This window comes from Ambystoma mexicanum, chromosome 13 (genome assembly GCF_040938575.1).
Source record: "Ambystoma mexicanum isolate Mex_15411 chromosome 13, UKY_AmexF1_1, whole genome shotgun sequence".
NCBI lineage: Eukaryota > Metazoa > Chordata > Amphibia > Caudata > Ambystomatidae > Ambystoma > Ambystoma mexicanum.
Genome location: NC_090938.1, coordinates 847,701,416 through 847,725,851, shown reverse-complemented (window position 1 = coordinate 847,725,851; position 24,436 = coordinate 847,701,416). Strand labels below are relative to the sequence as shown.

The 24,436-nt window shown below is 48.8% G+C and overlaps 1 protein-coding gene across 4 annotated transcripts in view; it reads left to right on the top strand.

Moving 5' to 3' along the window:
* The window catches only part of LOC138522107 (major histocompatibility complex class I-related gene protein-like), a 458,357-nt gene that overhangs the window by 174,287 nt on the left and 259,634 nt on the right, over window positions 1-24,436 (top strand). For all 4 annotated transcript variants that reach the window (XM_069635375.1, XM_069635374.1, XM_069635373.1 and 1 more), the window contains exons 3-4: window positions 6,444-6,707; window positions 10,298-10,561. In XM_069635375.1, coding sequence (XP_069491476.1) covers window positions 6,444-6,707; window positions 10,298-10,561 — 528 coding nt within the window. The remainder of the gene's footprint in view (window positions 1-6,443; window positions 6,708-10,297; window positions 10,562-24,436) is intronic.

The window sequence follows — 24,436 nt, the reverse complement described above, 5'->3', positions numbered from 1 at the left end:
TGTCACAACTTTCGACGGAACCCACCGATCCCCATGGTCGACCACCCTCCCTGCAACCATCGAAACGGCATGCGTCCGGGCATTCAAGTCAAAAGGGCGTCCGCACCAAACGCCTCATAAGAGCGCGTCAGCGCCAAAGGTTTCGGCAGCGCCAAAAACCGCCACAAAGCCGTCAGGCTCGTCAAAATCCCTTTCCGATACGCCAGAGATACGCGAGAGTCTTGCGAACATCATCTCGCTGGCAAATAAGCCAAAGGACACATCCAGACGCAGAGAGGGCCAAGAAGAATATTCAGATGGGTCTCAGCCCCTTTAAGACACTGGCTGACAAATCTTGACCACATAGAGACCCAAGTCCTCAAGAAGATTCCTTTCCACCTTCAGACCCCTCTGGTTCATCCCTATTGACCAGAGATCTGATTGAGGGATACATGAACAAGCTTTCCAAGTTTGTAGACCTTTCGGAAAGGTTTATTACCCCAAAGAGACCAAGAGAGGAAGACTCTTACCCTACGTTGTCCAAAGTTCAAAAAACGTTGTCAGTTCCCTCATGAGGAGGTGTTTGACCTGTCAGACCCTGATGAAATCCATCAAGACCCCTATGATGAGGGAGAGAATCCCTTTGACGAGACGCCTGACCAGTGTCCAGACTGGGATGATGAACAACCGGTAGGCGAGGCACCATGGCTTTCACCTTCCACTACTCCAGATCCAGACACCCTGTGTATAGATCCTCCAGCCTTATCTCCTCAGAGACATGCCTCACCTATTGCCCAGATGGCCTTCAATGATATTCTGAAGAAGGCTGCCGAACACTTTGAAATTGCCACTCAAGAGGCGGTAAAGGACACCGACTTTGTGGAGGACATTTTAAAAGAAAAACCACCCACAAGCGTTACCACTATTGAATTCTATCAAGAGACACATCACTCCCTCTTTGTTAACTCCATCTCAGACAAGAGCTGTAAATCCTAGAGTTAAAAAGCTTTTTCGCCCCTCTCCAACAGACCCGCTATATATCCAGGGACATGCCACTACTGACTCCCTAGTAGTTACTACTAGAAGGAAGAGAGCCGGAGTACCCTTGTCTACGGCAGAGGCACCTCCAGACAAGGATTGCAAGAAGTTATATGCCCTTGGAAAGTGCATTACAACATCAACTGCTTACTCCACTAGGATTGCTAACACCACATTGCTGGCTAGTTATAGCGACATCCAGTGGCATTTGCTCCAGGAGGGCCTGCAAGAAGTCCCAGAGCCTGCACGATCACGCCTTCTGGCCATTGTTTCGGAAGGGAGGCAGGTCAATCAGAATATCCTCAAAAATACCCTGGATGCAGCAGAAACAGCAGGACGAACACTGGCCCAAGATACCCTGCTCAAAAGGCATGCATGGCTTAAGAATTCGGGATTTAAGCCTGCGGCCCAGGCATCCCTTATTAACAAGCTAGTTGAAGAGACTAACCTGTTTGGGAAGAAAGTGGACGATGCCCTTGAAACAGCTAAGAAAGAGCACATTACCTTAAAGTCCCTAAACCATATTACGGCAAGACACTACCAGCAACAAGGGGGTAGCTCTCGCCGGTCCTTTCGAGGACAATCCTCCCTGCATTCCCCCCACAATCAATACAGAACGGGGAATGCACCATGGTCCTTCGGACAAGATGCAACTTCCACGGCCCAATATCAACAAAAGGGTCAACGCTGAGGCAAACAAAGGGGTAGAAACTCAATATCAAGAGGCTCCCTGGTCTCTGCTCTAAAATGACGTGCCAATCCGGGTCCCCTCCCAGGCCTCCCCGCTGGGGGACGAATAACAACTTTGTTTCATGCATGGGAGGGGGATCACCACAGACCAGTGGGTTCTGAAGACCGTCGCCCACGGGTACTGTATCGAGTTCAGCTGACCACATCGATACCGACCACCTACTTCCAGACGCCTGTCACCAGAACACCTAAAGATCCTACTACAAGAGGTGCAGATCCTTCAAGAAAAGGGTGCAATAGAAGTCTTCCCCATTCTACTGGTAAACAAGGGTATTTATTCAGTGTACTTCCTTGTACCCAAAAAGGCTCTCACCTGTGTTAGACTTGCGCCCAGCGAACAAGTTTGTCAAGACGCAAAAGTTCAGAATGACAACATTGCAGGAAGTAATCCCTCTACTAACACAGAGGGATTACATGGCAACATTGGACATGAAAGATGCATACTTTCATATTTCAATGTTGCCAGCGCACAGAAAGTACCTAAGGTTCATGATAGAGGACAAGCACTATCAGTTCAAGCTTCTTCCCTTTGGCATTGCCTCAGCCCCAAGAGTATTTACAAAGGTGCTGGCGGTAGTAGCTGCTCACCTACGCAGGCAGTCCATTCCAGTATATCCTTACCTCGACGACTGGCTAATAACAGGGGATTCATACGGAACATGCCTATCAAACACCCAAAAGACAGTAGATTCACTCTTCAGTCTGGGATTCTCAATCAACAAGAAAAAGTCCAGCCTAGACCCCAGCCAAGTCAAACTATTTCTGGGGGCTCTAATTCGGACAGAAGACAGCCTTGTCTTCCCCTCCAACGAGAGGGTTCAAAACATGCTGTTCCAGATCCCTCACTATGTAGCCAACCCAAGGTGACTGTACGCAAAGCCATGTGACTGTTGGGGATGATGGCCTCCTGCATTTACTTAGTCCCACACGCACATTTGCGCATGCGCCCCAAGCAGGAGTGACTCAACAGCCAATGGTTTCAGACCATCGGACTATGGGACGATCTAGTGGTTGTCTCAGCAGCCCTTGTTCCCTCTCTGCAGTGGTGGCTGAGGGAAAACCTCTTACAGGGGAAAACCTTCACCACCCCCGCAGTAGACGCCACTCTCACCACGGATGAATCTCTCACGGCGTGGGGGGCTCACCTCTTTCATCACACGGCGTACAGCGTATGGTCCCCAGCGGTAGCATCCAAATACATAAACCTGTTGGAGTTGTTAGCAGTGCACAAAGCCCTCAAGGTTTTTCAAACACAACTACAGGGGAAGGCCGTACTAGTCCTCGCGGGCAGACCACGGCCATGTATTACCTGAACAAACTGGGGGGCACGCACTCTCCAGGGCTATCCAAACTGTCCCAGAACATATGGAAGTGGGCTCTCAAACACAAGATGTTCCTCCTGTCTCAACACGTTCCAGGGGTACTTCTTCTGGCAGACATGCTCAGCAGAGACTTGCCTCTACCCACAGAGTACAAATGGCGATTACACGAAGACATTGTCTCCAATGTCTTCGCAGAATGGGGCTTCCCAGAGATCGATTTGTTCGCAACTCTGGAGAACGCACAATGCCAAGATTACGCCTCCAGGTACCCCCAGAACCGCTTCAAGGGGAATGGTCTCTAGATAACATGGTCAGGGAAATTTGTCTATGCTTTTCCCTCGACTCCCCTTCTCAACAAGATAATGCACAAAATGCACCAGGAACCAGTCGCAATGATTCTGCTGGCCCCAATGTGGGGCCACCAACCCTGGTTCTCCCATCTGATGGCGATGTCAATCTCTCCTCCGATGAAGCTACCTTGCCCATGCAACATGCTATCACAAGACAAAGGGGAAATGCTCCATCCTTGCTTGCAAACTCTCAATTTAGCGGCCTGGCTTCTGAAGTCCTAGAGTTTGGGCACCTCCAACTTCCTGGAGCGGCTGATAGAGAAGGGGCACTGGGGCTTCCATAGCATTCACTGCAAATGTTCCTCTCGAGTCCATTTGCAAAGCGGCAACCTGGAGTTCTGTACACACCTTTACAAAACACTACTGCCTAGATACTCACTCTACGTCTGATTCTCAGGTGGGACAAGCGGTACTAAGACCTATTTTTTACTACTGTTCTTTCTCACATCCCACCACCAACACTGGGTACTGCTCGCTAGTCTATGCACAGCATGTGATTCTAAGCAGATTCACAAGCATCAGAAGACATGCATTACTTACCGTAAAAGCATTTCTGATGATTGTTTCTGCTTGGATTCACATGCGCCCACCCTTTCTCCCCACTCGGAGAAGGAACATGGACATCTTACTACTTCTCTCTATCTGTACTCACTGACAATAGTCCTAAGGCTCCCTCACGGCAGAAAAGACGCAACCAGAGGGACCTCGACGTGCAAGGGATTTTGGGTACACTACACGTCATGTTAGGGATAGTGTTAAAAGCACGCCCATGTCGACTTCCCCTTTCGATCCTCGAAAGACAAGATGCAATACTCTGTGATTACCACTAGATGTCGGACTATATGCACAGCATGTAAATCTAAGCAGATACAATCATCAGAAATGCTATTACTGTAAGTAATGCATATATAACACTGAGAAAATGTCCAATAGCAGAATCTAGCCGGTAACCATTACGCTACTTGAATTTCTAGCCATAGTTTACATGAACCGTAGGCGAGTGTGAAATATGTTCCACTTTCTGTTTCTTTGTTTATAATTGTACTTATTTATTAGTAATTGATAATGTAATAATGACTAGCATTGTTTGCTCACTTTATCAGTATTCTGGTGCACAAAGAGTGCAGTGTCTGCTTAAAATGTAGTACATTTATAAATTCCTAGTCGCACACTGCTTTTATATTGGCACATGCCTCAACACTCCTATCCATTGCCGGAAATAAATGATTTACAGCGACGAAGGGATGGGGAGGGGAGGTGGTTGTGGGGAATATTACTCCTGCCACCCCTACTCCCGAACGTTGCTGTCAGGACCCCCACATTAAATCATTTTCTTATGATGTTGCTACCAGTATAGGAGCCCACTGCCACTTTAAATCACTGGCCATTGCTTTGTCTTGGGACCCGACCCCCAACTCACCATGCCCCCCACCACATAAGCACAGGCATACATGCATGTACACACACATGTAGAGTCGCACACCCCTCGCTCTCAGGCTCACGCACCTCACACCCGCCAGCTCACAGACATGCCCCATCCGCACAGTGTGCATGTCGGGCACTGGACAAGGGATATTGGATTTTCCCAGATGCAACATTTCTGAATCTGAGAAAATGTAGCCCAGTAATGATGCTTCTGTAATCTTCACATCAGGCGATTTCCCTTCACCCTTGGATCCCCCTTAGCCGGGCTCCAATCCTTCTCTGTGTAACCTCCCTCAGTCGGGTTCAATACAGCCTTTCATTCAGAAGATCATCATCTTTTATCATTCAAGAGTCTCAATGTCGTTTTTAAACAATCATTCACTGTGGACATCCCTCAGCCCGATTCACACTTGTCATCACAAGGTTCATGGATGTGTTACTGTTCACCTAAATTCACAGGCATCCTCCAGTCCGGTTCACATTTGCCAGTATCACAGTTTACTTTGCTTCCTCAACGTGTCACTGACTTTCGACTGTACAAGGGTTTTTACTTGACCCTCGTATGACCACTTTGACACCTCACCAATGAGCGTTTACGTGGCGCCGGACCACTTTGTATCTGGACCTTTACTGGATTTTCTTTAAAGTTAATACACATGTTCTTTTTTTCATGCATTGGTGCCGCTTGTAACTGTGGGCCCAGCACAGTTCGGTCTACTATCCGTTCTCTCCGACTCACCGGCTGTGCTGAACTTGTTGGAGTTTCTTGCCTCAGGAGTCAAGGACAGCACCACAGCGGCAAATGCTTCTCCCCACCCTGGCTAACGGTGCGGGAGGGCCCTGTGTACCGTTGACATCTGTCACACCACACGCCAGCTGTACTGTCCAGTCTTAGGACTCCCTTTTCGGAGGCTTTGTGGGTCTGGGTTTAAACGGGCAAGGGCAATTCCCTTCTTGTCACCCCTTCAGGTCTCCCCGCCTCTCTGCTCCATTTGAACGGCCATTCCGGAAATAGCTGATTCCTTGTGCGTTTGGCCTTACTCAGTGTGCTCTCGTGCTCAGCCTTTTATCCCTGTGGTGAAAGGAAAGGGCAGTCCGGTGTGTGTAATTATGGGCAAATGCCTGACTCTGCCTGACCCTTGTGTTGGGGACATGTCAGGTAAATGGTTCTGGTGTTAGTCTGTTGGTTCACACAGTGTAAGAAAGTGTTTGTGTTGGAAAAAGGGGTGGGGGTAGAGAGTTTACTCTGCACCCAAGCAATCAACAGACACCAAACAGCCCCTTCCTGGGTACTCTTACACCTCTCTTTATTGTGGGAATGCAATACATCATGGCTCGAAGACACCATCATGATTTACACCCCTGGCCTGTCATGGATTAACCTGGAGAAAGAAACCCAATTCCTCCTATTTTGAATGTATGCTCGATTCAAGTGACACATTTGCACCATGTACACCGTCCTGGACACCGCACACCTTTTTACTCTGGGATGCAACCTTATTCCTGCTTGCCTTACCTGCTGCCCAGGATGCAAACGACTGCCCCTCTCACCACCACTTTACTTCCTCCTCTCTCCCAGGCTCGCACTCTCTGCGCTACTTCGCCTGCAGCCTCTCGGAGGAGGTCCCCGGGATCTCCCGCTTCTCCATAGTGGGGTACATTGATGATATCCCCATCGAGGGCTACAGCAGTGAGAACCGGAGGCTGGAGCCTCAGGCCCCCTGGGTGGAGAAAACCCTGGATTCGCAGGACTGGGAGAGGCACACAGACATAGCAGAAGAAGCAGATCGGGTGTTGAGAGCCGGACTCCTGACCATCGGAAACCAACTCAACCAAACCAGAGGTGAGTGATGATAAAACATGCACAGATCTAGAGGGGGTGTGTGGTAGAAGTACACGCACAGAACTATAACACACACAGACCTGAAGGGGGGTGTGTGGTAGAGGTACACGCACAGAACTAGAACATATACAGACCTGAAGGTGGTGTGTGGTAGAGGTACACGCGCATAACTAGAACACGCACAGACCTGGAGAGGGGGTGTGGTAGAGGTACACCCGCATAACTAGAACACGCGCAGACCTGGAGGGGCTGTGTGGTAGAGGTACACCCGCATAACTAGAACACGCACACGCACAGACCTGGAGGGGGTGTGTGGTAGAGGTACACCCGCATAACTAGAACACGTGCAGACCTGAGGGGGTGTGTGGTAGAGGTACACCCGCATAACTAGAACACGCGCAGACCTGGAGGGGGTGTGTGGTAGAGGTACACCTGCATAACTAGAACACGCGCAGACCTGTAGGGGGTGTGTGGTAGAGGTACACCCGCATAACTATAACACGCGCAGACCTGGAGGGGGTGTGTGGTAGAGGTACACCCGCATAACTAGAACACGCGCAGACCTGTAGGGGGTGTGTGGTAGAGGTACACCCGCATAACTAGGACACGCGCAGACCTGGAGGGGGTGTGTGGTAGAGGTACACCCGCATAACTAGAACACGCACACGCACAGACCTGGAGGGGGTGTGTGGTAGAGGTACACCCGCATAACTAGAACACGTGCAGACCTGAGGGGGTGTGTGGTAGAGGTACACCCGCATAACTAGAACACGCGCAGACCTGGAGGGGGTGTGTGGTAGAGGTACACCCGCATAACTAGAACACGCGCAGACCTGTAGGGGGTGTGTGGTAGAGGTACACCCGCATAACTAGAACACGCGCAGACCTGGAGGGGGTGTGTGGTAGAGGTACACCCGCATAACTAGAACACGCACACGCATAGACCTGTAGGGGGTGTGTGGTAGAGGTACACCTGCATAACTAGAACACGCGCAGACCTGGAGGGGGTGTGTGGTAGAGGTACACCCGCATAACTAGAACACGCACACGCACAGACCTGTAGGGGGTGTGTGGTAGAGGTACACCCGCATAACTAGAACACGCGCAGACCTGCAGGGGGTGTGTGATAGAGGTACACCCGCATAACTAGAACACGCGCAGACCTGCAGGGGGTGTGTGATAGAGGTACACCCGCATAACTAGAACACGCGCAGACCTGGAGGGGGTGTGTGGTAGAGGTACACCCGCATAACTAGAACACGCACACGCACAGACCTGGAGGGGGTGTGTGGTAGAGGTACACCCGCATAACTAGAACACGTGCAGACCTGAGGGGGTGTGTGGTAGAGGTACACCCGCATAACTAGAACACGCGCAGACCTGGAGGGGGTGTGTGGTAGAGGTACACCTGCATAACTAGAACACGCGCAGACCTGTAGGGGGTGTGTGGTAGAGGTACACCCGCATAACTATAACACGCGCAGACCTGGAGGGGGTGTGTGGTAGAGGTACACCCGCATAACTAGAACACGCGCAGACCTGTAGGGGGTGTGTGGTAGAGGTACACCCGCATAACTAGGACACGCGCAGACCTGGAGGGGGTGTGTGGTAGAGGTACACCCGCATAACTAGAACACGCACACGCACAGACCTGGAGGGGGTGTGTGGTAGAGGTACACCCGCATAACTAGAACACGTGCAGACCTGCAGGGGGTGTGTGGTAGAGGTACACGCGCATAACTAGGACACGCGCAGACCTGGAGAGGGGTGTGTGGTAGAGGTACACACGCATAACTAGAACATGCGCAGACCTGGAGGGGGTGTGTGGTAGAGGTACACCCGCATAACTAGAACACGCGCAGACCTGCAGGGGGTGTGTGATAGAGGTACACGCGCATAACTAGGACACGCGCAGACCTGGAGAGGGGTGTGTGGTAGAGGTACACACGCATAACTAGAACATGCGCAGACCTGGAGGGGGTGTGTGGTAGCGGTACACGCACAGAACTAGAACGCACAGGCCAGAGTGTGGGAAGGGTCATAGGTGCGACAGCCACAAGAACACACCAACTCTCCCAGACGGTTCAAGGGTTTTTATTAAAATGTAAAATAAGTGCCAAGGTTTCTCACTAAGGGCCGTCCTCTCGCGTCTCCTCTGGGTGGACCCTATCCAAGTACAGGCATCCCTAACCCCCAAAATGATCACCAGACCCCTATTGCCTAATAACTAACTGGCTGGCTGGTTGGGATGGCCTAAATGCAAACGCCTCATATCTCTGGAACTTTCCAAGTGGATCCTCATCTGGTCCCCCCTCAATCTGAATGTTATCAGGAGGTTGTGCCTTCCACTAACCCACGTCGCCCTGAGACGTCTCTTTACATGCTCTTATACTCCTCACCTGGATCTATCCTTTCTCTCCCTTTCTTCTACTCTCTCTTCTTCCCTCTCGTCTGTCTCTCCCTCTTCTCTTCTCTGATGGTCCTTTGCTTGCTACTACTTTCTCTATCCTCCCTCGCTCTACTACTCTTCCCCTTCTCCACCCACACCTAAAACCTTGCACGCTCCTTTAGCAATCCTCCTCCAAACTCTTCTGCACGTCCTTCCTCCGCTTGGTCGGTTCTCCTCTCTTTACATCACCCAAACTACCCACACTGCCTTGATGTTTGAGACCCCCTCTCCTTGCATTGGTTCTCTCTCCCAGCCTGTTCCCCAGGCCAACCGCTGGCTTCGTTCTCCACAGGGACCTGGTTACAGGTATAGCAAAAAGTACATAACTGGCTTTAACCCTTTCCCTTTCTCTTACGCGGGTCTGCCAGCATGTGATAATGGCGGCCCACTAAAGGCATAGTCAGTTTCCCAGTTCTTGTCCATGATAATGGCGGCCCACTAAAGGCATAGTCAATTTCACAGTTCTTGTCCATGATAATGGCGGCCCACTAAAGGCATAGTCAGTTTCCCAGTTCTTGTCCATGATAATGGCGGCCCACTAAAGGCATAGTCAGTTTCCCAGTTCTTGTCCATGATAATGGCGGCCCACTAAAGGCATAGTCAGTTTCCCAGTTCTTGACCATGATAATGGTGGCCCACTAAAGCCATAGTCAATTTCACAGTTCTTGTCCATGTCGCATGGAGCGTCTGAAATGCTGATTTGTTATGCAGATCGATCCATGGTCCTGAGATTCACTCTGGCTCTTTCCCAGTTGGGTTGCTCTCTTTAGCCTCTACCGCCAGGACTTCTGGATATTGTAGTTCAAAGGGAAAAAGAGAAAAATACTGGTGAGCATTGTGCACAACAGTAGGGGGCATGGAAAGTTGGTAGTTAGACAGGCACATGTAGAAAGTACAGAGACTGAGTCCTTCCCAACTCGCACACCCCGCCTCTGAGCCAGGACTCCTACTAGGGGGTGGGGAATCCCCAATCCCTGTTAACAGTCTTGGGTCCCTGACACTGCCACACAGGAGAACATGCATACACCGTGGGTTAGTAATGGCAGTCCTGGGTGGTTGTCAGAGGCTTAACCCCCACCCACACTTTATTTCCCACCACCTTTACTCTGGGTCCTTGGGTTGATGGCCTTCTCTTCCCCAGGTCTGCACACCATCCAGACGGTGACCGGGTGTACGCTCCAGAATAACGTCACAGAGGGATTTCTGCAGGTCGCCTACGATGGTGAGGACCTCCTCGGGTTCAAGAAGGGCAAGGGAGGGGTGCAGCCGGATGAGAGCAGCCATTACCAGTGGCAGTACCAGCACAGTGCCTTTAGCCAAGATAAGGCTGAAGACTTGGAGAAGGAGTGTATCGCGAGGCTGCAGAAACTCCTGAAGAATGGCAAGGAGGGACTGCTGAGGAGGGGTAAGGAGCTGTGCATGGACCACAGGAAGGTGGGGAGCTCTGCATGGATGGGCGGGGAGCTATGCATGGGCCGTACAGACAGGGCTGGGAGCTCTGCATGGGGCATGCAGGGGAGGTGGGACCTGTGCATGGAGTCTGGAGCGGTGAGGAGCTGTGCATGGAGCGGTGAGCAGCTGTGTATGGGACACAGGCTAGGTGAGGAGCTCTGCATGGAGGGTTGAGGAGCTGTGCATGGGCTGCACAGGGGAGGTGGGGAGCTGTGCATGTGGCAAACATCACTAAATTCAATATGTGTTTGGGCAGGCAAACAGACGAGTAAGCTAAACCAATCAGATACCACTCGGGACTACATAGCAGCAAGAACGTAGAAGCCTGTGTAATGGAAGGTGATAAACAGCACAGAGTCCTGCTGTCAGCTCTGCCGAGAAAAGTACTCTGGTCCTCTATTCTACCATACAGTCCGTCCTCTACACTCTGCTACACTGCGTTCCCTCTAGCCTGTGGTACTGCACTCTGCTACACCGCGTTCCCTCTAGTCTGTGGTACTGCACTCTGCTACACCGCGTTCCCTCTAGTCTGTGGTACTGCACGCTGCTACACCGCGTTCCCTCTAGTCTGTGGTACTGCACGCTGCTACACCGCGTTCCCTCTAGTCTGTGGTACTGCACTCTGCTACACCGCGTTCCCTCTAGTCTGTGGTACTGCACGCTGCTACACCGCGTTCCCTCTAGTCTGTGGTACTGCACGCTGCTACACCGCGTTCCCTCTAGTCTGTGGTACTGCACGCTGCTACACCGCGTTCCCTCTAGTCTGTGGTACTGCACTCTGCTACACCGCGTTCCCTCTAGTCTGTGGTACTGCACGCTGCTACACCGCGTTCCCTCTAGTCTGTGGTACTGCACGCTGCTACACTGCACGTTCCCTCTAGCCTGTGGTACTGCACTCTGCTACACCGCGTTCCCTCTAGCCTGTGGTACTGCACGCTGCTACACCACGTTCTCTCTAGTCTGTGGTACTGCACGCTGCTACACCGCGTTCCCTCTAGTCTGTGGTACTGCACTCTGCTACACCGCTTTCCCTCTAGTCTGTGGTACTGCACGCTGCTACACCGCGTTCCCTCTAGTCTGTGGTACTGCACTCTGCTACACCGCGTTCCCTCTAGTCTGTGGTACTGCACGCTGCTACACCGCGTTCCCTCTAGTCTGTGGTACTGCACGCTGCTACACCGCGTTCCCTCTAGTCTGTGGTACTGCACTCTGCTACACCGCGTTCCCTCTAGTCTGTGGTACTGCACGCTGCTACACCGCGTTCCCTCTAGTCTGTGGTACTGCACGCTGCTACACCGCGTTCCCTCTAGTCTGTGGTACTGCACGCTGCTACACCGCGTTCCCTCTAGTCTGTGGTACTGCACTCTGCTACACCGCGTTCCCTCTAGTCTGTGGTACTGCACGCTGCTACACCGCGTTCCCTCTAGTCTGTGGTACTGCACGCTGCTACACCGCGTTCCCTCTAGTCTGTGGTACTGCACGCTGCTACACTGCACGTTCCCTCTAGCCTGTGGTACTGCACTCTGCTACACCGCGTTCCCTCTAGCCTGTGGTACTGCACGCTGCTACACCACGTTCTCTCTAGTCTGTGGTACTGCGCGCTGCTACACCGCGTTCCCTCTAGTCTGTGGTACTGCACTCTGCTACACCGCGTTCCCTCTAGTCTGTGGTACTGCACTCTGCTACACCGCTTTCCCTCTAGTCTGTGGTACTGCACGCTGCTACACCGTGTTCCCTGTAGTCTGTGGTACTGCACGCCGCTACACCGTGTTCCCTCTAGTCTGTGGTACTGCACTCTGCTACACCGCGTTCCCTCTAGTCTTTGGTACTGCACGCTGCTACACCGCGTTCCCTCTAGTCTGTGGTACTGCACGCTGCTACACTGCACGTTCCCTCTAGCCTGTGGTACTGCACTCTTCTACACCGCGTTCCCTCTAGTCTGTGGTACTGCACTCTTCCACACCGCATTCCCTCTAGTCTGTGGTACTGCACTCTGCTACACCGCGTTCCCTCTAGTCTGTGGTACTGCACGTTGCTACACCGCGTTCCCTCTAGTCTGTGGTACTGCACTCTGCTACACCGCATTCCCTCTAGTCTATGGTACTGCACTCTGCTACACCGCGTTCCCTCTAGTCTGTGGTACTGCACGCTGCTACACTGCACGTTCCCTCTAGCCTGTGGTACTGCACGCTGCTACACCGCGTTCCCTCTAGTCTGTGGTACTGCACGCTGCTACACCGCGTTCCCTCTAGTCTGTGGTACTGCACGCTGCTACACCGCGTTCCCTCTAGTCTGTGGTACTGCACGTTGCTACACCGCGTTCCCTCTAGTCTGTGGTACTGCACGCTGCTACACCGCAATCCCTCTAGTCTGTGGTACTGCACTCTGCTACACCGCTTTCCCTCTAGCCTGTGGTACTGCACTCTGCTACACCGCGTTCCCTCTAGCCTGTGGTACTGCACGCTGCTACACCGCGTTCCCTCTAGCCTGTGGTACTGCACTCTGCTACACTGCATGTTCCCTCTAGCCTGTGGTACTGCACTCTGCTACACCGCGTTCCCTCTAGTCTGTGGTACTGCACTCTGCTACACCGCGTTCCCTCTAGTCTGTGGTACTGCACGCTGCTACACTGCACGTTCCCTCTAGTCTGTGGTACTGCACGCTGCTACACTGCACGTTCCCTCTAGTCTGTGGTACTGCACTCTGCTACACCACATTCCCTCTAGTCTGTGGTACAGCACTCTTCTACACCGCATTCCCTCTAGTCTGTGGTACTGCACTCTTCTACACCGCATTCCCTCTAGTCTGTGGTACTGCACTCCGCTACACTGCATGTTCCCTCTAGTAGCACCTGTGCCCTGGTACATCCAGTGCTCCTCTCTGCCGCCCCCTTGCAATTGCTTGTTCATTGCAGCCTGGATTAGGTGCTGCTTTCCTTGCCCTTCTCAGAGGCTTGCAAAACTGCACTCTATGCAGCACCCTTTCATAACTGCTGTGGTATTTCAACCTTTTGTGATGAGTCCGAGACAGGAGGTGGACAGCTGGACCTTTTCGGTCAAGTCTTGGCTGTATTAAACTTAAGAAAAATGCTCACTTACCCTATCGCTATGGTGGAATTTCCCTATCCTACAAGCCATAAGGAAAACTGTGCTTGTCAGGATGTCACACAAACACGACTAGTCCTCTGTCCAAACCTATCCTTGGCTAACCGGCCCTACCACTAAAGAGCAGAAAGACACACTTAGCCTAGAGAAGGGGCTCTCCTTACACTTTCTTGTCTACTGCTGGTTACATGACCCCCTCCCAAAAAGTCTCTTAAGAAAATCTCTCTTGAACTCTCAGGTTCTTGTCTTTGGATATAGTTCAAACAGAAATAGTGTGTGTCTGAAGTTTCCCACAAAATCCCAAAGCAAAGTATGTTCCTCTTAGCCCACTAGGCTTCAGCTTTCCTGTACAGTGCCAACACATCACCAGTTCATTTTATGTAACAAGAGCAGAAAGGATCAACTCCTGGTTTCTTCCCCAGCGAGTGGCTCAACTCTGATAGTTCGGCTTACATTTGGCCACCTTGATCTTGTAGCTTTCATCATTCTCTCCCATGTTGTTGGTCCAGCCTTACAGGGTGATTAAATATGAGATCGGCTAAACCTGTCGATGATCCCACTAGGACCGAGTAAGTCTGTTTTATACCATGGTTTATTCTCCAGCCCAAGGGTACAGCTGCGGGCTGTAACCCTGACTGGGGCTCAGGCCTCTTGGTTTACATTTTCCTTCTTGAGCAATGAATCTTGATGGTTCTTTCTGCTTTTTCCAGGTTGCGGCTCACCCCTCCTAGGGCATAGATTTTGGGTTTAACCCCTTCAATGTGGTTTGTTTACTCTTTGGTTTTCATGTATTCTCCATCCCAGGTCTTCTCTTATGGAATTGGAATGCATCTGTAGTATACAATCCCTGTCGTTTCTTTTTTTAGGTTTTTGGTCACCCCTCCTGGGATGTATACTCTAGATTCATCCCTTCGAGGCAGTTTATTTTGTTTTCTGATCGCCCCCTTTTGGGCCATATATTTGTTTTCCTCATTCTTTCAGTTTCGGCATGTTTTTAGGTCCCCTTTGCATCCCCTCAAGACTTTCCTTTTCACTTCCTCCTTCCCTCTGCTAACCTCACAGTTGCTACGATTGGTGACCAGGGCCCTTATGTGTCCTCGGCGCCCTGTCCTCCCACACCCAATCGCCTCAGCTTCTGCCCACACACAGCACTTGCCTCGGCACCCACTGGGTTACCCCCGTAGTAGGCCTGCACTTACCCACTTATTGCAGCTCAACGCTCCCAGCACTTACTATACTTGGCACTTACACATCTGCTGCTCCCCCACGAGCATGGTCGTTCCAGCACTTACCCCCCACTCCCTCCCCTCCTCTCCTCTTCTCTTTGCACTTGCACGTTCTGAATACTCACAAGGCCTAGTAGCTTTGTCTTTATTCCCCAGTGTATATTTTATTTCCAATCCCATGTTCCCTCCCTGTTGCCATGTGGCCGCTCTGAAACACGATTTACTTGTTGTACAAGCGCCTAATGAATGCATAACATTCCACTTGCTTCTCATTTAGATTCTCTTGGCGTCTTGCAGAGTTTAGCCACCCTCTCCTCACTATGACCCGCGTACCTGTCTTCTTGATGGACCCCTCAAATGGGGAGTCAGTTGTTCCTTCTGGGTGGGAACCGTCCTTTTTGGTTCGCTGGGTTGCTCCTTTTTTGTTTTTGTTTTTTACTCTGCATTTATAAAAATCAGAGAAAGCAATGTATTTTTGCACAAAAACTGTTGAATACTTTACAGTTGATAACGGAGTGGAGGTCATGGTTCCTTTACAGTGCCATGCCAATCCCCTCAACTGACGTAGAAGACTGCAAATCTCCTTGTCAAAATCAAACAATGACCAAGCCAACATAGTCTTCCTTCTGATCTACAGGCTGCCATCCTACAACCCGAACTATGCAACTAACTCAGACTCAATCTCCAACCTTTCCACCTACAAGGATAACCTAATCGTCCTGGGAGACTTTAACATCTGGTTTGAAAGAGATAACAAAACCACGGCTAACTCTCTCTAAACCCTCCTGCAAACACTCCACTTCAAGCAAATAGTAAACCGATCCCCCCCACGATGCCGGACACACCTTGCATGCAATCTTCTGCAGAGAAGGATTCTAATAATCTGCCCCACTGGTACCAATAGTATGGCGTGATCACTACCTGATACCATTCTCCGTCAAGCTTCAAACCAGCATACTGCCTGGAAACGCGATATTACACGCCACAAGGAAAAGAAACTGGAAGTGTCTTGACTTGGCATCCTTAACATATCTGTTGGAATCAACTCAACCGAACTCCGCAGAGCTGAACATAATGACCCAGGACTCAGTGGAAAAAATACTCAACACCTGGATCACCCAGCCCCTAGACCCACTAGCACCAGCAAAACCTTTCAAAGCCACAGCAAAAAAGATGGCAGCACGGTGGTTGAAGAGCCGAGAGAACTCAAGAATTCAAACAGCAAACTGGAAATAATATGGGGAAACAATTACAACCAGCCCGACAAAATACAATACCAAAGACTACTCGGAATATACAAATCGGCAGTTGTGGAAATTTGAGCAAGGTTTCGCTCACATAGGAGAGAATGGGGAGGACTTTTTGCCTATAGAAGGCAATGATGGGTTTAAGGGAATATTTCCTGAATTTATTGTGAAGGAATCGTCCTTGTCTGGCTAAAGATTGCGTTTTTTCTTCCAAATACTTTTCCCATTCTTTTTCTATTTTGGATTGATTTATAAGAATTCCTAAGTACTTAAAGGTAGCAACTATACTCAGCTTTTCTTCATTTAGTTTCAGCTTTGGCACTATTTGGATTTTTGCCATCATTTTTGTTAGTTTCATGATTTTTGTTTTCTTGGTGTTGATCTGTAATTCATTAACCTTCGTATATGTTCCCATCATGGTTAGGCTTAATAGTAAGCCCTTAGACGTTTTATCCATCAAGACGATGTCGTCGGCGTACATCGTTATGGGAACTGACAATGAGTTGATCTTGGGCTGATTTAGCTGGGTCTCTTGCATGTGATCTTCTACATCGGCTGTAAATAAATTAAAGAGGGTTGCTGCAAGGGGGCAACCCTGCTTCAAGCTGTTCCAAGTCTTTATTGCCGTTTTACAATCTCATCTTGCGATAGTCTGACCGTGATGACAGTTTGGAATAGAGAAGCTTTATCGGCTCCAAGATCTCAGCTGGGCAATTCCAAGCAGTTTGTTTTTTCCATAGCAATTGCCTCTTGATTGCATCAAATTCCATATGGAGGTCGACAAAAGCTAAGTGCTTCCTGCTTGATAAGATTTAATATCATGAGTTTAACATTGGTGCCGACGTTGACAGTGAAGCCAGTTTGTCTGGTTGCGAACCTGTTTTCCGTTTTAGCCCAGCTGGTCAGTTTTTTAAACAGGAAAGTGGCTAAATGTTTGCCCAGAGGGTCTAACAGGGCAATGGGTTGTTAGGTGGTTGGATTATCTCTATCACCCTGTTTAAATATGGGTATTCATGTTGCCATTTTCCAAGTTTGGGGAATCTGATTAAGTTTTACAATTAGGGAAAAAAGTTGATCGATGAAATTGGCCCATGTCACTGGGGCCTGTTTGGTGATAGCATTTGAGAGACCGTCAGGGCCGGGGGCCTGAGAGGTATTTAGCTTCTTAATCATGATCATTATATCATCTTTGGACCATGTAAATTTCCATTTCTTTGTTTGGCATAATTCCTTTGGTATGGAGTCTGTAGGGCGCGATTGGTATAGAGTAGAGAAATGATGTCCATTTACGTTCTAAGACGTTCGATATCAGTTGATTCTGATGTTGTGAGTTGTTATTTAGTAGATTCCACAGCTCTTAAATTTTTGTTCTTGAATGTTGCGAGCATTGCCACTGCATCCAATTGTAATATGATACATTTTTGAGATTTTAGCTGGTTATGGTATGTTTGTTTGGCTGTTTTCATCTTTTTGATGTTATCATAATTCATCGTTCTCTGTAAGAATTTGAGGTTTTTTCGTAGTTTTCTTTTTTTTGGTGATTTCCCTATTGTATGTGTGAGTATGAGTCTTTGTATTTGTTCCTTTCCAGCACACAGTTTGTTTAAACGGTATTAACAGCCAATCATAGTGTAGTTTGTTGTTATCATCCAAATGTGACTCTTTAAATTGGGTTGCTAAACTATTCACCTGGGTCTGAGTTAGCCGTAGTCTCGTCGTTGTACCATGTACTTCTAGAGGAGGGGCCTGATACTTCTTTCTCAGCTGGTGGGATCCCAAACACAAAATGGAAGTTTGAGGTGATCGTGATTCTGCGTTGGAATATTTTCGGTGTTAAGTATCAGGTCTTGTAGCCCAGAGGAGACACAGATATAGTCTATGATGGCTCTAGAATTCCCCCGACTCCAGGTAGGGATTAGTTGATCGTGGTCATCTGTCGAGGTACCAAATTACTTATTGAGGTTTCTGTTTTCCATCTGCGGGCACGCAGGGAAGAGCATCCTGTTTGAGAGTGCGCCCTTTTCCATCAAATAGGTGAATATTAAGGTCACCACACAGAATCATTTCAACATTGGTGTATTTGGCGATGGTTTCGTCAATGTATGAAAATACGCTGTCAATGAATGTTCCACCGTTAATGGCTGGCGGATTCCAGTAGATATTAATAATCGTCAGGAATTTGGAGAGGGCGGACTTCAATTGCTGTTGTTCTGGTAATGCTGTGTCTTCTAAGATTTGTATAATGGAGCATTGGACCCATTAGTCCAGATTGATCACGGTGATTAATGACCATTTTGTCGATTTTAAGCAGGGTTAGCATACCAGAAGAGGGCCGAACTTGAGATCTCTGGATAGCAGGATTGATGAGGGTTATGTATCCATCACAGCAAGGGGTGTGTGCGTGATCCAAGTTTCCTGTAAGCATATTATATGGAAGTTCTCAAAATCAGGGGTTATTTGATCGTATAAATGCGAATGACCTCTGGTATTCCAGGAACAGAGGGACCAGTACTTGTTAGTTACTGTTACTGGTGGCTATGAGTTTGTTGGTTCAACATTATCTTTGTTCCGTCGAATCTCCTCATATAAAATGTTTGGTGTAATTAGTTCTTGGTCTGTTCATGGATTAATCTGAGATGATGGTGCATTTTCCATTTTGCCAATTGCCGAGACTGTTCTATGATGTGGGCGTCTGGCCCAATCATCCTCGTTGTCTCGGGGTTCTTGTTTTGTAAATTGCCCGATATCTGCATCATACAGCAAAAGGTTAGAAGCCTCGCTACATTGAAATCCCAAGCAGTGTAGTATTTGTTTCATAGATAGGATTTGACACCTTACTTGTTAAGTATGTAGTTCAAACTGTGCTCTGTCTAAAGCATTGTCGTCAACGAATGAGACCACCTTGATATCCTTCGAACATATTGCTTTCAACTGAGGTATTGCGTGGAATTGGTGCAATACATTTGTCCTGCTGAGTATCAACGGGTCATTTCGATGTTAGTAGCGAAACAGATTGATGCAATATTTATCCTTTGGATGCCGTGGATCTATAAATATCGGCAACTTAAGATCGTGGGAAGTCTCTCTCCGAGGGCAACTCAACTCAGCTAGATTACAATTTTGAGTATCGACCATCTGACTTGAAGGTACTTTTTTCTTAGGATCTTTGTTGCTTAGTGTTTCCGCCCTTCGATGAGGCGGAACTGTATCACTGACTAATGATATCTCAATTCTTGAATTGCTATTCTCAGCCAAATAAGAGATTCTGTCTGAAATTTTTCACATGAGAGATGCCGAAATTGATTGAACCGATAGGTCCATATCATATTGATCTATGATTTTTAGTGATGAGTTGATGAGTCGAAAGACATTACTGTTGGGTCCTCCATATGAGTCGTTACATTTGTTATTGTTATTGTTATTGTTATTTTGCACTTATATAGCGCCTTATATACCATTGGTATGGTCTGAAGGCGCTGGTAGGTTGAACGCCCTTGGGAACCGAAGTTCAAGTCAGTAGAGAGAGTGGGGAGGGTCAAACGGCACGTGTGCGCACCGGGTATGCGTGCAGCTGGTGCGTTATTCGTGAAATAGCTGCTTCTTAGCGGTAGGTGTGGTGGTTGATGTCAGGGGTATGTGTTAGTTCTGGCAGGATTTATCCAGACCGACTGTGGCTGCGTTAGGCCTGAGGAGAACGCCTGGCTGGGGGGTGTGTAACCAGCGGTGTTTACTTAGAGTGATGGGGAGTGAGCGAGAAGTGTTGGTATGAGAACAGTTATACCGAATGGTGTCATAGTATCTCTGTGTTCTATTTGAGTGGTGATGTAGAGGAGAGAGTAAGCGTGGGGTGTGATATGGTGGGTTTACATGCTCTTCCAAACGTTCCCTGCATTCCAGACCATACTGGAACCAGCTACACTTCTAAATACACATAGGCTGTTTGATACGCTTCTAAATGCAACTTTTCTCAGAGAGGCTATTGGGCACAACTTCTAGATGTCACTTTCTCAGAGAGGCTATTGGGCACAACTTCTAAACGCAGCTTTTCTCAGAAAGGCTATTGGGCACAACTTCTAAATAAACATAGGCTATTGGGTACACTTCTTAATGCAACTTTTCTCAGAGAGGCTATTGGCACAACTTCTAAATACACATAGGCTATTGGGTACACTTCTTATTGCAACTTTTCTCAGAGAGGCTATTGGGTACATTTCTAAATACATAGAGGCTATTGGGCACAACTTCTAAATGCAACTTTTTTCAGAGAGGCTATTGGGCACAACTTCTAAATGCAACTTTCTCAGAGGCTATTTGGTACAACTTCTAAATGCAGCTTTCCTCAGAGAGGCTATTGGGCACAACTTCTAAATGCAACTTTCTCAGAGAGGCTATTGGGCACAACTTCTAAATACACAGGCTATTGGGTACACTTCTAGATGCAACGTTTCTCAGAGAGGCTATTGGGCACAACTTCTAAATACGCATACGTTATTGGGTACACTTCTTAATGCAATTTTTCTCAGAGAGGCTATTGGGTACACTTCTAAATGCAACTTTTCTCAGTGGTAGGTGAGAGGTTATTGGGCGCAACTTGTAAATAGACATAGGCTATTGGGTACACTTCTAAATGCAGCTTTCCTCAGAGAGGCTATTGGGCACAACTTCTAAATACATAGAGGCTATTGGGCGCAACTTCTATATACACATAGGCTATTGGGTAAACTTCTAAAAGCAACATTTCTCAGAGAGGCTATTGGGCACAACTTCTAAATGCAACTTTTCTCAGAGAGGCTATTGGGCACAACTTCTAAATACACATAGGCAATTGGGTACACTTCTCAATGCAGCTTTTCTTAGAGTCACATTTCTATCTAGATGCTGCGCAAGCTAGGTTCATGATTCTAATTGTGGTGCATGCTAGGAATCACATATGCTAACAATCACATTTCTGAAATGCCATCTAGGTGCGGTTTTTGCTGACAATTACATTTCTGTCTAGATTTGGCGCAGACTAAACTTGAGATTCATCTAAGTGTGGCATATGCTAACAATCATTATTTCTACCTAGATGCGATGCGGGCTAAGGTTGAGAGTACCATCTAAGTGCAGTGTTAGATTTGGTGCAGGCTAAACTTTGTGGTTCTCTCGGGGTGTGGTACTGGTTAACATTATACTGCAGGCCATTGAAAGGTAAATTAGAGTGGCATGAGCTTTCTGGAGTAGAGTAATTGCTCTACTCCCCACCCATGCCAGCACTTACAGTTTTGTTGGTGTCTGGTGGCTTCATTGGCTTCCCCTGCTGACACTTGCAGACACTCTCTGGAGCCGCCCTAGTGGGAGCTGCCCTTGGCCATGGGGCCCTTAGCCGCAGGGGCTGCCGGGCAGAGGGCTGCCCTGGGAGGGCTGGTTATGAGATGAGGGGCAGCCAATCACTGCCCGTGGGCGGGATGGGAGGCGGGTTGGAGGGGGAGAGACCAGGAAATGGTGGCTGGGGCTCGTAGGGAATGCAGACACTTTTTCAAGTGTTTTTGGCCCAAAAATGGGCGCCGCGCATCGCTGCTCCACTCACCTGCCTCCATAATGGGAAATGGAGCTGGTGGGAGCATGCGAGCGTTGGGCCCCGATGCTGCACGCTAGGCAGCCAATCACTGCCCGTGGGCGGGATGGGAGGCGGGTTGGAGGGGGAGAGACCAGGAAATGGTGGCTGGGGCTCGTAGGGAATGCAGACACTTTTTCAAGTGTTTTTGGCCCAAAAATGGGCGCCGCGCATCGCTGCTCCACTCACCTGCCTCCATAATGGGAAATGGAGCTGGTGGGAGCATGCGAGCGTTGGGCCCCGATGCTGCACGCTAGGCAGCCAATCACTGCCCGTGGGCGGGATGGGAGGCGGGTTGGAGGGGGAGAGACCAGGAAATGGTGGCTGGGGCTCGTAGGGAATGCAGACACTTTTTCAAGTGTTTTTGGCCCAAAAATGGGCGCCGCGCATCGCTGCTCCACTCACCTGCCTCCATAATGGGAAATGGAGCTGGTGGGAGCATGCGAGCGTTGGGCCCCGATGCTGCACGCTAGGCAGCCAATCACTGCCCGTGGGCGGGATGGGAGGCGGGTTGGAGGGGGAGAGACCAGGAAATGGTGGCAGGGGCTCGTAGGGAATGCAGACACTTTTTCAAGTGTTTTTGGCCCAAAAATGGGCGCCGCGCATCGCTGCTCCACTCACCTGCCTCCATAATGGGAAATGGAGCTGGTGGGAGCATGCGAGCGTTGGGCCCCGATGCTGCACGCTAGGCAGCCAATCACTGCCCGTGGGCGGGATGGGAGGCGGGTTGGAGGGGGAGAGACCAGGAAATGGTGGCAGGGGCTCGTAGGGAATGCAGACACTTTTTCAAGTGTTTTTGGCCCAAAAATGGGCGCCGCGCATCGCTGCTCCACTCACCTGCCTCCATAATGGGAAATGGAGCTGGTGGGAGCATGCGAGCGTTGGGCCCCGATGCTGCACGCTAGGCAGCCAATCACTGCCCGTGGGCGGGATGGGAGGCGGGTTGGAGGGGGAGAGACCAGGAAATGGTGGCTGGGGCTCGTAGGGAATGCAGACACTTTTTCAAGTGTTTTTGGCCCAAAAATGGGCGCCGCGCATCGCTGCTCCACTCACCTGCCTCCATAGTAAATCTTCTAATTTTATAGAATGTTCCTGAGTATCTGGTACCGGTGGTGTTAACTGGGGTTGTTTGGAAGGACATTCTTTTGTCTTTATGTTCAAATTTCCTTGGTTTGAAGTGGTAAGATCTTTTTAGTGGGTATTTTAGGTTGGTTCTGTTGAGGCATTGATAGGTTCCTGAGGAACACTCTTGATCCTATCTGTTTATTCTGTTTTCTTTGTTTTCTTCCCTGTGGTCTTATTTGTTTGAGTGCTTGGGTTGTCCTTTGAATGTGTGAAAATTTAAATAGGGTCTACCTGTTTCACATGCTGTTTATTATAAATGTGTTTGGCGCTTGTGGAGGCGACCGGCATAGCACTAGGGTTTACTACTGATTGACTATTATCCTTCCTCATAGAGATATTGGTTATGGCGCTATCCGTATGTATTTAAGGGATAGATGGGATGATGTCTTTCATGTTCGCTTTTCCAATCTGTGAACGCAGTCGGTTTTGTGATACATCTTTCATCCAGGTCAGGAGGCCAGCGGTCATTTGAGATTTATCTGCACGATCAGACCTAGCCATGTCGAATAATTTCGCTTGCCACATCCTTGTTTCTTCAGCTTCCATATCAAGCCTTTTCTCAATACTAGAGATAACATTTCTAATATGGATTTGCTTAGTGTGTATCGGAACAAGTAAAGTTGCTTGAGCTTTAATGTTGTCATTGGTGGATTCTTGTAATTTTAAGAAAGGAATCATGGACTGGGATGTAACCGTAATCAACATGTTCGCAGCTTTGTCATGTTGGTCGGTAAATATTGGTTTTGACATTGACTAGCGTCTTCACATTGGCATCTGTTTTCATTATCTTTGTCTGTTGATAAGGAAGATTTGATTCCTTTTGTTTGCCTCCTTTCACGTAAATATCTTGAAGATGATCGATATTAGGGTTGAGTTGTTGCTGTAGCTTGCCCTGTTGACTCGCAGGTACCTTTTATGTCTGGGTTAGCAGGGAGAGAAACAATTGGGTTCCTTTGAGTCCTTCTATTCACTGGTGTCGAAGTTACTTGATTATCCTTTTTTCTTATATCACATAGGTCTCCAAATACTTCCTTCCTTTTTTCCATGCAGCTCACCAGAGACTCAATTTCTGTGATATCCAGGGATAGTCTGGCTGCCCTGTTTGGTAGGTGCTGGCATCGTAGTGAAAAGTCTTGTATTTTCATTCGTGAGTCACATTGTTGTTGCCATCTCAGTTTGTCCAACCAAGCTTTTTCTTTCTTTGATCTCCAGTGTAGTGATATATTGGACTTTTGTGGTATCGGTTGATTGTGCTGAGTTGACCAAGAAGGCCAAATTCTGTGGAATTGCAAGATCTGTCTGGCACGTGTTTTCTGTCTTTGCGTTTTCCTCATAAGATTGTTTATGAAGAGAAATGTTGTCCTGGTAAGGTGGTTTATAGGAGCAAGTTTTGTCCTGGTGTGTTACTATGCGATCCTGTTCTAGGTCTGGTGGTGTATAGATTTGAGAATTCTTTTCATCTGGAGCCACTGCCTGAGTGGAGGTTTTGTAAGGATGTGGTATTGAACTATCCAATTCTAGGTCTGGGAT